The 15,515-nt window shown below is 43.8% G+C and overlaps 1 protein-coding gene across 7 annotated transcripts in view; it reads right to left on the bottom strand.

Moving 5' to 3' along the window:
* The window catches only part of GLIS1 (GLIS family zinc finger 1), a 265,940-nt gene extending 258,097 nt beyond the window's left edge, over positions 1 to 7,843 (bottom strand). For 6 of the 7 annotated variants that reach the window (XM_066264998.1, XM_066265001.1, XM_066265002.1 and 3 more), the window contains exons 1-2: positions 7,708 to 7,843; positions 6,412 to 6,712 (exon numbers count right to left, since the gene is read on the bottom strand). In XM_066264998.1, coding sequence (XP_066121095.1) covers positions 6,412 to 6,670 — 259 coding nt within the window. In that variant the 5' untranslated portion in view covers positions 6,671 to 6,712; positions 7,708 to 7,843. Of the gene's footprint in view, positions 1 to 6,411; positions 6,713 to 6,866; positions 6,973 to 7,707 lie in introns of those variants that run through there. The other variant, XM_066264999.1, reaches the window with a different exon arrangement.
* Positions 7,844 to 15,515: the final 7,672 nt, after the last annotated feature.

The following is a 15,515-nucleotide window of genomic DNA, read 5'->3' as shown; positions in this document are numbered from 1 at the left end:
TCCACCCCCATCCCATCCCAAGCCTCTGTTTTCTTTCAGTTTCCTATAAATAAAGCTTTGGGAGACCAAAGCAGCCACAAAACATCCCCCCTCTTTTTTTTTTCTTTTCTTTTCTTTTTTTTTTTTTTTCTTTTCTTCTTTTCTTACTCAGTAACTCAGCTATCAGTCCCGGACTTTGCTTCTAAAGCTGAAAGCACTTTTTTTCCCTCTCATTGTAAACTATTAATTTGGGCAGCGGCTGCTGATAAACAAGAAGTCCGTTTTTAAACTGCTAGAATCATTAGCACAGTGAAGGCGAGCAGCACAAATCTCTCTGAGTGCTCCTTTTACTGGCCCTGGCACTACAGCTGTGCTCTTTGCATAAGGCAGTCGAATTTTTCCAAACCCATTGCAGAGTTTGTTTCATTTCTTCTCCCCCTTGCACTAAGTGTCTTTGTTTCTTTAAACACAAAAATAAACTACCCCCTACCAAAAGAATCAACACAACTCTCTAGGTCCAAACTAATTGTAACTAAAATCTGTATTAGGAAAAATAATTAGTACACTACCTACTACTATAATTTAACTTTGACTATAATGATATATATAAGGTGAGGTGGTTGAAATACCACCATATGGGCTTCAATACAGGGAATTCCTTTCCAAGAAAATTGAGAGAAAGAAGGGAAATTACCCTCTCTACATAAAAACCACAGTTAGCGACAGTCACTGGTCAACTTACAAATAAAGTCGATATTGATTTACTTGGGGTTTTTTTCCCTAATCCTACCCCAAAATGGATATCAAACCGTATTCCAAACTTTAGTTTCTCCCCTTTTCTCAGATGCTAGCCAAACTCCACAAAATAAAACTGAAGAAAATAATGATAACTATGCAACATTCAGAACAACGAACATAAGAATATATTTTTTTAAATGATTCATTGTGCATTTATGCCTGTAATGAGATTTTAACGCACTGTAAAAATAAGTGTGCTGGCTCACTTAGCTTCTCACGCAAATGTAACACAGGGAGACGAGTAACTCAAAGATGGGGTGGGTTTTGGTTATTTTCAGGACAAGCCTGAGGGAAGACCACAAAATATAAAGAGACTTAACGTTTTTTAATCACAGACAGAGCAACACAGCCTATCAATACGATTCCACAGCTAAAAAGGTCCTGAGACCTCAGAAATAACTAAGCCTAAATTAAGTTATGATCTCCTATGATGGTCCCTTCCCATTTTGCATGCCAAATCTTAGATTCTAGAGAGCTGGGGAAACAAGAAGGGGAAAGAAAGTCTAGCCGAACAAGATTCTTAAGGAATCTTTGGGAATATTTCCACTATGTCTATAAAAGATTTGTCGGCTATGTAACTTTTATGACTGTAGACACAGCATGTTCCTATATCATCTGTGTACCCACACACATACATGTGCCTATCTCATCTGTGTACCCACACACATACATGTGCCTATCTCATCTGTGTTCCCACACACATACATGTGCTTATCTCACCTGTGTACCCACACACATACATGTGCCTATCTCACCTGTGCACCCACACACATACGTTTCTATCTCACCTGTGCACCCATACACATACATGTTTCTATCTCATCTGTGTACCCACACACATACATGTGCCTATCTCATCTGTGTACCCACACACATACATGTGCCTATCTCATCTGTGTACCCACACACATACATGTGCCTATCTCATCTGTGTACCCACACATACATGTGCCTATCTCATCTGTGTACCCACACACATACACGTGCCTATCTCATCTGTGTACCCACACACATACACGTGCCTATCTCATCTGTGTACCCACACACATACATGTTTCTATCTCATCTGTGTACCCACACACATACATGTTCCTATCTCATCTGTGCACCCACACACATACACGTGCCTATCTCATCTGTGTACCCACACACATACATGTGCCTATCTCATCTGTGTACCCACACACATACATGTGCCTATCTCATCTGTGTACCCACACACATACATGTGCCTATCTCATCTGTGTACCCACACACATACATGTGCCTATCTCATCTGTGTACCCACACACATACATGTTTCTCTTTGTCTCATTCAGTCTGACATTTGGCCAGCAGGTTTTTCTCCCCCTTATTTGAAATCTCAAGCACTGAAAAAATTTGGATCTGATTATTTCCGGATCACAGGACCAGCACTTTAAAATGGATGAAATGCAAGCAAATTGCCCACCAGAGCCGGAGGGGGTAAATGCTTTCAAAATAACTCATACCTTTCTGTTACAATGTGCTAGCCCCTTCAAAGCCTCCCCGGAACATCAGGGTGGCTTCTGATTCATATGAACAAACTCCACCAGGTAACACCCCAAAGCCATCATGTTTCTTCTCTACCACCAGCAGGCCCTGATGTCCAGGCACAACCTACAACTGCTGTCCTTTTTTGTTTTCCTTTAAAAATGTATGTGTGTATGCTCTAGCTTTTTTTTTTTTTTAAGTTATAAGGTTGACTCTTTTTTGGCATTTTACAGCCATGTTATGACGGCTGTTTACTAATGGCAGAGTCCATATTTGTCATGATCATCAGCCCCTTTTTATTGCTAGGATGTATCCCGTCTCGGTGCACAGTGAAAAGGGCCCAGTGAGTCTCTGTGAATTAAAAAATGTATTTATTATCTGGTCTGGTCTGGGAACAATAACTCTAGACAAATAGACTCATCTGGTAAACTAAGACTTTTTCTAATGATAGTATAAATACTAGTTACCAATTTCCAAAGACTCAAAACAAATATATATATATATATATTTTTTTTTTTTTTTTAATTCTCTGGGAATGACTGGGAGGCCATGATGAACACCAGCTCTTGGCCGACAGCACACACATGTAGAAGGTAATAGTTGTAGAACCAGAAATAAATATTTGCAACAGGAAACATTGAAAACTTACTGTCCGTAGCTCTGAGCACATCCTTGGACCTTAATGTCTTCATCTATAAAATGGGAGTCGCAGTAATAAGCGAGTAGCCACCCAGCACTCTGCAGCCTGCGTTGTGCTTTACATCTGCTCCCCCGCGACAGCCCACAAGGTAGGCAGAGCGCAGCTGGCGTGAGGGCAGATGAGAGAGTGTGTGGAAACACACGCAGAAAACTGTAAAGCTCCGTGCACAGAGAATGAGAGTCATCAGGCCATCGCCACAAAGCTGTCCGCCTCCATAAAGCCCAGATGTTTACCTTCTTTGCTTGTCAGGACTTCCAAAAGCAGAGTGTCGGGTGTTTAATAATAAAAAAGAAAAACGCAGCATCTGGTAATTTGGCCTTTCCAGCTGTTTGGAATCTGGATAAATGGGACTCTGCCATAAACAGATCATGATTCTTATTGTAAATGATGATAATGTTAGTCCATGACGTCGCACCATCCCCAGTGCCTCCTGACTCCAGATCTGGGAACACAGAGGACCCCAACATTTACAGATAAGCTGCCGGATTCAAGAGCTCGCTCCCTTCCTCGGCTTAGGGTCTGTCCAAGGCAGAAGGCAGATCATTTGAAACCTGATTCCAGACCAAGCAATACTGTCTTCTCTCAGGTCACTGGGCAGCAGTGGCCACAAAAGACGTGAAGCTTGGCTCCTCTCAGCTTCCCCTGGCTAGCACACCAGTTAGTGCTCTTCACAGTCAACATTTAAAAATCAAACCTCTGTCCCTCTTCATCTTATCTCCTTTATTTCAAGCATCACTGATTCTACCATGATGCCCTGAACGAATTAATAAAAGAAACTCCTACCTTTTTCATAAAGAATTCTCAAAACCATTGTTTCGTTTACCCTAAGAGGTAAGCAGTATTACCTCTCATGCAAATAAAAAACCAGAGTTTTGAGAACATTAAACACATTACAAGAGAAAACTCCCCAAATACTCAGGCACCGAGGCGGCCCTTTCACACTCTATCACTAGCTCTCCTCAGTCTTTTACAGTAAAGCTCCCAATAGATTTTTAAATGAGGAAACTAAGGCTCAGAGAATGAAATAACTTCCCCCGAGGTCCCACAGATCATCTGTAGCAGGGTCTTACAATTTTCAGCACAGTCAATAAATATTTTTCAATTGGTATTTCTATCTGTCTGTTTCCAATAAGCCTCAGACTTGGATCTAAATACCGAACATTCAAAGGGTTACGTGGTTGGGGGAATATTTGGGTGGGAATACGGGCAGTAACAAGGTGCCGTTTCCTTACGGCACTTTAAGAGAGGGCTGCCAGAGCTCGGAGTTTCTCTCAGGCCACTTGTGAGAAATAAGTTGCCTAGACAGACAGAGACCAGGTCAGAAACCTCTGGAAACCTCTTCAAGTCTAAGTCCACGGACAATGGGTTGGCTGGGAATCCCACTCAGACCTGCTGGGTAGCCTTTTACATGTGAAACACTTCCCCCATCCTCAAACCTCAGTTTCATCAACTTTCAAGTGGGTTTAATAAATCCTACCCTACCAGCCTGGCCGTAGACTGAAGAAAACAGTTCAGAAGCCTCTTTAAAAAAGCGTAACAAGACGATCATATTATGGCACAAAGAAAGAGGTTCTTCCTCCCATCCTTTTATCCTCTCCTGCCCTTTCCAAATACAATCCTAATTTTAAAATCTCATGTTTTAGACATTGGGGGGGGGGAGTACATGGATAAAAATAATTGAGGTTTGGAAAAGGGAAGAGGAAGATCGTATACAAAGCATCTAGATGAAAGATCTCTAACCATGGCTTAGAACAAAGGCTATGTTTGGTAGACATTCACTAAACCTGTGGATCCATTTTCAGATGACAACTACAATTTAAAAAAAAATTTTTTTTTCCATTGATTTTGAGACAGAGAGAGGAATGGGGAGAGAGAGAAGGGGGTTAAGGGACAGAGAGAGAGAGAGAAAAGCATCAACACACTCTACTTCGTTGTTCCATTTAGTAATACACTTACTGGTTTCTTCTCGTTTATGCCCTGACCAGGGATCCAACCCACAACCTCAGAGTGCCAGGACAACGCTCTATCCACTGACCCACCCAGCCAGGGCCCATTTTTTTTAAATTAAAAATGATAAGGAAGGATTGTTTATGGGGCAAGCCAGGTTGCTCAGGGCAGCAAACATTACTCACGTCCTGCTGCGTGGAACTCCTCTCTCTCTAGTATAAGAGCATCTCATATGTTCTATCAGCACTAATACTCTAAAGGTAGTTTTTCCATATCTTTCCTCTGAAATATGATTTCTGTCTCTTGGAAAAAAAGACTGACGTTTAAAATAAGAAATAGTGCTCTCCTACGATGTCAGGTGTTTTCATTAAAAAGAAAAAAAACTGTTTATGTTTATTTCATCTTGCCAGTCCCTGAATTAGGAAGTTGGGTATTTTTTACCCAGGCGATCTCATCTCTAAAAGTAAGCTGCCCTACCTTCCCTAAGCTGCTGGGGCTGATGATGCTAAAGGAGTGATAAAAGAAAACTGTTTTTGCCTTCCTTGAGAGTCATCTGAAAGTAGAACCAAGAGGCCCCAAATCCCAAAATAATGAAAGCTCAAAACCTTGGTTCTTTTCTCCTGGGGGTGGGGGGAAGAAATGGTGGGGGCAGGTGGCACAGAGCCTTAACAATTTCCCCAATTTCTGGTTAATTATCTGTCAGCCACGAAACTTATAAATAATGGCTCAATAATAATTAACCATGATGAGAACATGTTCATGAGAATTCTGGCATCATCACTAACTTTGAGCCCAGAAACTAGACTGGGGCCTGTACCTTAAACCTACTGGCCTCACTGGATAGAAGAAGAGTATTGCAAAGTAACCTTTTACCAAAGACTGTGCTTCTGAATCATCAAGTACAGAAAAGCAACTTTTTAAGTAAGAACTTGACTCAGGCTAAATCATAGACTCAAAAATTTTCCATCAGGAATCCAGAAATCATCTGGTATAATGAACGCCTTCCTTGACAGATAGGGAAACTGAGATCCTAAGAGGGAAGGGTCTTTCTGAAAGCCTCTGGTTTTTGTTTATTTAAGGAGACAGGAATACTTCAAAATATGCCTTCAGCCAGCTCCGAGAGAAAAGACACTCCAGTGGCTACTCACCCCAATTTATAATATGGTACAAGAAGATTTTGACAAGTTTCACACAAATTTTATCAGAAACATACAGAAGCAAAATTATGGAACCTGACCTTTCTAAACACACTTCCCCAAAATAGGCTTTTTGAGTTTAAATTAGATGCTTCCTAAACAGGCATCCCTTTAGAATGACAGGCTAGTTCCAAACAACTCGAGAGAAAATGATGACCTCCGGAGAAGTGCCACCAAGTTTTCCGGAGGATTCTTACAAAGGTGTGCGGTGGCGATGGCAGGCAGATCAAATCTCTCCACATTCGCGGCCCGTGGGCACGTTGGCAGGGCCAGACTTACCCTTCCCGATGGCCGCAGCCTTGGATGGACCATAGTCTCGGGGACTTCGGGGCCGGAGAAGGTCGTGAGCGCGAGGCGGTGGCGCAGACGGCCGGGACAGTAGGTCACGCGAGTCCCCATCCCCACAGCCGCCACCGCCCACGGTGACCCTGAAAGCCATGTGCGCGCCGAGGCCTGCGAGCCCACGGCCGGGACCTGGAGCGCCGGGGGCCTCCTTTGGCCTCTTGTCTGAGTGCGCCTCGGCCACCTCGCAGTGCATGGCGCCGGGGCGGGGCGCACAGATGAGGGTCGCGCCGGGCTCCTGGGGAGAGGAGAGAGCACAGAAGTGTTAGAATAAGGGGAGCGGCTCCCTTCACCTCCCCGGCCGAATGTTGGGCAGGTCACCACTCCTCGGTTTATTCCTTACTCTAAAATAGGCTAGCACCACCTCACTTACCCTAACCTAACTAACCCACCTGATCTTGGGTGAAAGCCCCTTCTGTGCGCAGGAGAGGCTTACGCTTTTCTTCCCTGGAGAGTAGAGGGCCCCAGCTGCTCGCCGTCAAAGCGCAGCCTCCGAAGTCCCGCCACCCTCCCACTCAAATCCTCCACTAACACCAGCCCTCCTTAGACGAATAGGGAAACTGAGGCCTGGAGAGGAAAGAGCGCCTGTGCTGCGTCACCCGGTAAGAAAGGGAGTGGGTGGCAACAAGGATTCCTGGGGCAGGGCTCTGGCCTCGGAGACTCTTTGGGACCAGGCTGCGCGCAGGAATCGCGAACTGCGCACCCACAAGTCCAGGAGCAGACCTCCAAGATTCACCCAGGACCACCTAAGCTGAGAAATTGGGAGTCCGAGGATGGGCGTTCACTCCCGCGAGGCGAACCCATCACAGGCACACCGAGGCTCACATACCCACAAGCAGCCAAGAAACTGTACCCTTCGCGCTCACAAATCCGCACAATTATTAACGCCCATGCACGCACACTCCCACGCACAACACACACACGCAAATGCACACTCGGGGACACAACGTACCAAACTACTCTCTCTTTCACCCTCTCAGACACTGAACAACACTAGCAACCGCACTGGCTCACACTTCACACACACGCGCGCTGCGTGCCAATCCACAGAGCCTCGGCCCTCTCATCATCCCTCCTGGAACGAGGGCCCGGGGACCCCAAACTCTCCTTTCCCCGTGGTGCTGCCCGCGCCATCCCAAAACTCTCCAGATTTGAGTCGCTAGGACAGCAGCCCCGGATCTCCGCCCCGAGCGCCTGCCCCCACCCCGCGCCACGGGCCGCGCCCCCTCTCACCTCTCCACTGCCTCAGCAGCTCGCGGGGCGCACGGCTCGCCGCGCCTCTACTGGCGCCGCAGCCCCCGCACCCGGCGCTGCGGCCGCGGCGTCCTGCGGGACGGCACCCCGGTGTGGGGGCGGGGCCAAGGTCTGCCCGACAGCCACTCCGACCACTGGCTCGCTGAGGCCGCCCTGCCGAGGCCAATCGTGGCGCGAGGGCGGGGACTCCTCGCCTGCGGGGGTCTGGGCGGGGCTCCGCGGAGGGTTTGACAGGCCGTAGCCACCAAAGCTCTGCGCTGTCCGCCGACCTCCCGCCGGAGAGTGGGCCAGGCCGGCGGGGTGGCGCCGCAGGGTGACAGAGGCTGGGTTCTGTCGTTGGGACTGGCCCGACCTGGGCGGCGGAGAGAATTGGACGTCAGGGAACCGGCTCTGTTTCCATCTCTCCTAATAGTTGGGGCAGGACCCTTCCCCTGTCCCTGTCAGTTTTCTTCTCAGATGCGAATGGTGAAACCTGCTAAGGGGGAGGCAATGGATGTGAAACTGCTTTAAAGTTTTTGTTGCAAAACCCAGCCCGCTCACTTGAGAGCTCGCATAGATTTCACAGCGAGTTAGAAGCAAAGTTGGGAACCGAAGTCTTCTTATGTTTCTGTTTTAGTGGTGTTTTGTTTGTTTGTTTGTTTGTTTGTTTTTACCAGGGGGGGGGGAAGCCCTGGCTAGAGGGTCTCAAACTCCAAGGATAAAAGGTAAATAAACAAAAACAGAATCCAGAAACTCAACTAGAAACTATTCCAGTTGAATCTGTGAATCTGCCTGGGGTGGGGCCCCAGATTCTAGATTTTTAGCGAGCTCCTAGGAGAGCCTTACAGCCCTGGGGGTTGAAACCCACTCGTCCAAGTTCCTCTGAAGCCTGGAATCCGGTTCCCCTGCATTCTGGGCTCCCCTCACAGGCAGCAGTGTCGCAGGAAGCCCTACCCAATGTGTAGAAAGAACACTGGACAAAGAACAAGACTTAGGGCGACTGGAAGCAGTGGCTCAGTTCCTTTCTCTCTGAGCCTCAGTTTCCTCCTGTGCAAAACAGAGTTGTTCACCCAGGCCCAAAATATCTGCCAAGGCTGCTGGAGGGCCCAGCAAGGCCCTGAGATGGTCCCTGTGTTTCTTCTCCGCCTGCCTCCTCTGCACTGTTTGCTGGTGACTTGGGGTTCTGTGTGGCTTCACACTCTGAAAGTAAGGGTCTGGTCTCTTTGGCCTTGGTCTCAAATTAAAAAATGTATGTTGACAGATTTCACAACACAGCATTCTGCACAGAATTATATACCTTAAGCAGCATCCCTAGAATCCTCAAAAACCAGGATTTTAGAATCACAGAATCCTAAAAATTGATTTTCTATAATTGATTAAATATAGCATATTACATTTAGAGAGGAAGAATGGTAGGAAGGACCTTGGAGATTGAGTTAGACCCACCCCACATGCAGAGAAGATGTGACTGGCCCAACAACAGCATGGTGAGTGTGGCAGAGCTGGCACTGGAATCCAAGTTCCCACCTCCCAGTTCAGTGCTTCTCCTCCTACACCAGCCACGCTGCCTCTAGTAGGTACAAGATATCAACCAACCCCGCACATTATACACAGGCTTGGGTCAAGGCCTGCATAGGGCATCTGAAAAATCTTGCCTCTGTTTGGAGATTTAGAGTTGGGGAATATTGCTACTTTTATGGCAGGAGCGGAAGAAGTAGAAAGGAATGAGAGTTGCTAACAACACCTCCAATATGCTACCAGGTGCTCCTTCTGAAGTTCCAGTCGTGGCTTAAATACTTCACAGCTTTGTATATGACATTTCCTATGCTAACATTTTCCCTTCTTGTCCATATTCATACTCCTTCCTATGAATTGTTCAAGTCCTTGTGGCTTTAGGCAAATCATAACCTCAACCTGGACCTCAGTTTTCCCCTCAAAAAGTGAGAAGGTGGAAGAATATCGCTGGCCTTTCCAGCTCTACCCTTCAGTGAGTCCAAGAGCTGGGTCCTTTGCCCTTCCTCTCTCACCACATGCACATGCACACAACACTGCACACTTAGCCAGGACTCTGAAACAATTGCTGAATAAGTCACTTAACCAACTGGAACTACAGGCAAAGGCCTCCAACTTTCCAAGCTGTGGCAACAGTTCATTCAGTTATTCTTTACTGAGCACCTACCCTGAGCCAGCCCCCACACCTGAGCTAGGGATATGGAGATCTTGTCTCTCCCCAGTGATTACAGACATGCTCCTCCAGGACACAGGAAGCCTGCAAAGCAACAAGAAAGTTAACCTGCTCAATAAAATGGACTTCTTAAACACTGTGTATCACAGGACCCCTTTGGGGATATACAGAATGCAGTGAATACATGCATTTTGTTTTCCTAGAAGGAAACACAAGAAAGTGTTAACAGTAGTTAAGGGAGTGGAGGACTGGGGGAGGCCTGTACTTTTTATTTTATACTTTTCTAAACTGTGGGTATTTTCTGACAATATGTCCTCTCTCCCTTTCAACAGGGGTTATTTAAGTAGCAGACTTATGGGCTGTGTTTTTCTTTATAGTTTTGATATTAAAATAAAACTCATTAATATTTTAATTGTCATGAACAAAACAAAGCAAACAAATAAAACCCACTTCTCCCTTTAGCCAACCAGACAATAATGTGTGCTTTTTTTGGACACCATTGTTCCAACTCTCTTTTGACCTCCAGTCCTACATACAGTCTGTCAACTGGATATCTCCATCTGGATCCATCTGCAAAAGCAAACATCATACTTTCTTCTCTGACTTTGCTCCTCATTCCAATGTCTGCACCTGAGTGATGGTCCATAGGCCAAGTCCCCCAAGTCAGAAATCCAAGGACCATTCAAGGCCCCTATTCTCCGACACTCCTGTATCTGATTTGCCATAAATCCACCTATTGATCTTCCTCCTCTTTATCCTCTCTACTACATTTCTCCCCATCTCCAGCCTCATCCTCTTCCCTATCACCTATTTTCCATACTGGTCTCCCTATTAACCTTTAAACTATAAATCTGACCATGTCACTGACCCCAATAGTCATCTAAATAAAGTCAAACCATTTTCTCATCCTACAACCTCACCCTAGCTTATGTTCCAAGCACCCTAAAATATTTCTCATCTCCTAGAACAGTGGTCAGCAAACTGCAGCTTGCGAGACACGTGCGGCTCTTTGGCCCCTTGAGTGTGGCTCTTCCACAAAATACCACATGCAGGTGCTACCTCAATAAGGAATGTACCTACCTATATAGTTTAAGTTTAAAATTTTTAGCTCTCAAAAGAAATTTTAGTCGTTGTACTGTTGATATTTGGCTCTGTTGACTAAAGAGTTTGCTGACCACTGTCCTAGAACCAAGAACATATATTCTACTCCATCATAGCTTTGTTCATGATGCTTCCTATACTAATACTTTTCCCTCTTGTCCATCTTCATACTTCTTACTATGAATCATTTAATACCTAGCTCAAGTGTCACTTTTTCCCAGAAGCCTTCCCTGAATTCTCTGATGGAACTGTTTTTTTCCTGCACACTCTCACAGCAATCTCTGCTTCATTCTATCTGAGAACTTATTACACTGTTTTGTAACTACCTCTTTAACAGTCTGTCTCACCCTCTAGACTAAAAGCTCTCTAAAAGTAGAAGCAGCCTTTTGCCTTTGTAACTCCAGAACCTAGAACAGATTCTGGCACAAAGTCAGCACTAGGTAAATGTTTATTGAATGCTGATTGAATTATTAAAGACTGGCCAGTACTTCATTTGTTTGCCTGAATATCTAGCTAAGCACTTTTTTACCCTATCACATTCTCCCTCCTCACCATTATCAAAATGTCAGAAATAGACATTTCTATGTATCTAGGGCCTTTTGTGACCTGGAGACATGAGGGAAGAGAAGAAGCAGAGATGATAGATGTCACACTGTTTACCCTGCCTCTATCTCTTGCAACAAGGAAAGAATTACCATTCATTGGGGAACCTACAATGTGCCCAATAGTATGGCTGACACTCTCCATATGTGGTCTCATTTTATCCTGACAACTTGAGAGAAAGAGGTTGTCTCCTCATCTTATAGGTGGGAAAATAAAAGTTTAAATTTAAGTAATTTGCTGAAATCTGAGTCAAGAGAGCCTGCCTCCCAAACATCTATAGACAACTGAATTTTAGTAAGCATGCCAAGACCACTCATTGAGGAAAGAATATTCTCTGCAAAGACAATTGGATATCCACAGTTAGATGAATTTGGACCCCTGCCTCATACCATATATAAAAAATAACTCAAGCCTGACTAGGCGGTGGCACAGTGGATAGAGTGTTGAACTGGGATGCGGAGGACCCAGGTTTGAGACCCCGAAATCGCCGGCTTGAGCACGGGCTCATCTGGTTTGAGCAAAGCTCACCAGCTTGGACCCAAGGTCACTGGCTTGAACAAGGGGTTACACAGTCTGCTATAGCCCCATGGTCAAGGCACATATGAAAAAGCAATCAATGAACAACTAAAGTGCCACAACAAAAACTGATGATTGATGCTTCTCATCTCTCTCCGTTCCTGTCTATCTGTCCCTATCTATCCCTCTCTCTGACTCTGAATCTGTAAAAAAAAAACAAAAAAAAAACACACACACACAAAAAAAAAACCCTAGAATGAGATATTACTTCCAACCCAGTGGGATGGCTGTAATTTAAAGAATAAAAATAAACTAGAAAACAACAAGTGTTGGCAAGAATGTGAATAAATTGGAACCCTCATACATTGTTGGTGGGAATGTAAAATGGTTCAGCCACTGTGGAAAATAGTTTGATGGCTCTACAGAAAGTTCAATCTTGAATTACCATATGGCCCAGCAATTCCTCTCCTAGGCATATACCAAAAGAACATTGCTGCAGAAACAATCCAAATGTTCACCAGTGGAAGAATGGATAAGCAGATTGTGGTATATGTATATATCTCCAATGGAAGATTTTCAGCCATAAAAAGAAATGAAGTACCACATAGACAAACCTCAAAAACATTATGCTAACTGAAAGAAGCTACAAAAGGTTTACATATTGTATGATTCCACTTACATGAAATATCCTTAATAGGTAAATCTACAGAGACAGAAAGCAGATTGGTGGTTACCAGGGGCTAGGACTGCAGGGGGAGGAACCACTGGGGAGTATCCATTTAATGGCTATAGGTTTCCTATAGGAATTGTAAAATTCCTGTAATGAAATTTTTAGGTAATTAGATAGAGATGGTGGTTGCAGAACATTTTGAATATACTAAATGCCACTGAACTGTCCACTTTTTTTTTCTAAAATATTTTTTTAAATGTTTCCTTTATTTATTTATTTATTTATTTATTTATTTATTTATTTACAGAGACAGAGAGAGGGATAGACAGGGACAGACAGGAACAAAGAGATGAGAAGCATCAATTATCAGTTTTTCGTTGTGACACCTTAGTTGTTCATCGATTGCTTTCTCATATGTGCCTTGACTGCAGGCCTTTAGCAGACTGAGTAACCCCTTGCTCGAGCCAGCGACCTTGGGTCCAAGCTGGTGAGCTGTTTGCTCAAACCAGGTGAGCCTGCGCTCAAGCTGGCGAGCTCGGGGTCTCGAATCTGGGTCCTTGGCATCCCAGTTCGACGCTCTATCCACTGTGCCAGTGCCTGGTCAGGCTGAACTGTCCACTTTTAAATAAGCTTTCAAATTATTTAAAATAATTTTATTATGTGAATTTCATAGCAATAATTTTTTTAATTTAATTGAAATTAAAGAGATTTCCTGAGTCTAAATCCTGTGTTTCCCTTACTGAACTTCAGGGCTTTAACTGAGGGAAATCCATAGAATGACTTTTATCATGATTATGACTGGTATTATCAAACTGAGGGATATGAACAAGTCACCATCCCTGGTTCCTGGTTCCTCAATATTTCACCTGTTAAATAAAGATGATATTACCTGACCCACCAGGACTTGTGGAGACTCAGTGAGAAGGTGGGAAAAGATAAAATCAATCAGAAAATGAGAGGCGATTATGATGATTAGTAAAATGTCCAACTCACTTCTCCAATCATTTCTAGAGTTTATCTTATAATTCAAAGATGCTCTTTTAAAAAAACAAAAACAAAAAGAACCCAAAGAATCCCAATATGGAACACAGGCACTAAAAGCCAATAAAGATGTTTGAGATAAATTTTCATACATGAGGCCTTGGCCAGTTGGCTCAGTGGTAGAGCGTCGGCCTGGCGTGCAGGAGTCCCGGGTTCAATTCCCTGCCAGGGCACACAGGAAAAGTGCCCATCTGCCTCTCCACCCCTCCCCCCCCTCTCCTTCCTCTCTGTCTCTCTCTTCACCTCCCGCAGCCAAGGCTCCATTGGAGCAAAGTTGGCCTGGGCGCTGAGGATGGCTCCATGGCTCAGGTGCTAGAATGGCTCTGGTTGCAACAGAGCAACACCCTAGATGGGCAGAGCATCGCCCCCTGGTGGGCATGCCAGGTGGATCCCGGTTGGGCGCATGCGGGAGTCTGTCTGCCTCCCCATTTCCAATTTCAGAAAAATACAAAAAAAAATTTTTTTCATACATGATTAGAGAATAAGAACCAACTTAAACTAGGAATAAAAAAGAACTCTCTTAACTAGATAAAGGGCACCTACAAAAACAAAAGCCAGCTAATGGCACATATTAATTCTATACTTAGTGGTTAAAATGCACACTTTTCCCCTAAGATTAAAAAAAAAAAAAAAAGTAAGGATCTATGCTTTTACATTCTTATTTAAGATTACACTGGAAGTCCTAAATAGTGCAGTAAGGCAAAAGAAAAAAAAAAAAGATGGGTTGGAAAGGAGGGCACAAAATTCTCTATGGGCAGGCAACATGATCATCTATGTAGAAAATTCCCTGGAATTTACCCACCTCCAATCTCCTAGAGCTAATCAATGAATTTATCAAGATTGCAGGATACAAAGTTAATGTTTTAAAATCTATTATATTTATATATACTAGCAATAAATCATTATAAATTTAAAATTTTTTAAGTACCATTTATAGGTTGTGGATGGTAGCTCAGTTAGTTACAGCACTATCCCAACACACCAAGGTTGCAGGTTCAATCCCCAGTCAGGGCACATACAAGAATCAACTAATGAATGCATAAATAAGTAGAACAAATCAATGTTTCTGTCTCTTTCCTTCTCATCCTCTCTCTCTTTAAAAATCAATAAATAAACTAGGAATAAAGTACCATCTATAATAATATTTTTAAATGATATAGATAGATTTAAACCTAACAAACATGTGCAGAATCTGTATGTCAAAAACAACAAGGCTCTAATGAAAGAAATCAAAGAAGAGCTAAATAAATGAAAGGCAGTATCATGTTTATGGTTTAACAGTGATTTTCAACCTTTGTTTCTCACGCACTCATAAACTAATTACTAAAGAAAAAGGGGCCCTGACCTCTTCTCCCTTAGTAACTAATTTATTTGTGCCATGAGATAAAAATGGTTGTATTTAGTCAGGGGCACTGACCTTAGTAATTAGTGTGTGTTTGTGCCATGGAAAAAAAGGTTGAAAATCACTGGTTTAGAAGACTGAATATTGTTAAAATGTCAATTCTTCCTAAATTAAACTAGCAATTCAACATAATTTCAATCACAGCCCAGCAAATTTTTCAGTAGAAACCAATAAGCTGATTCTAAGATTTATTTTAAAAGGCAAAGGAACTAGAATATGCAAAACAACTTGAAAAAGAGGACTCACTACCTGATTTTAAAACTCACTCTAAAGCTACAGTAATCAAGACA

Source organism: Saccopteryx bilineata, chromosome 3 (assembly GCF_036850765.1).
Source record: "Saccopteryx bilineata isolate mSacBil1 chromosome 3, mSacBil1_pri_phased_curated, whole genome shotgun sequence".
Lineage (NCBI taxonomy): Eukaryota > Metazoa > Chordata > Mammalia > Chiroptera > Emballonuridae > Saccopteryx > Saccopteryx bilineata.
This window is presented reverse-complemented; position numbering and strand designations above follow the sequence as displayed.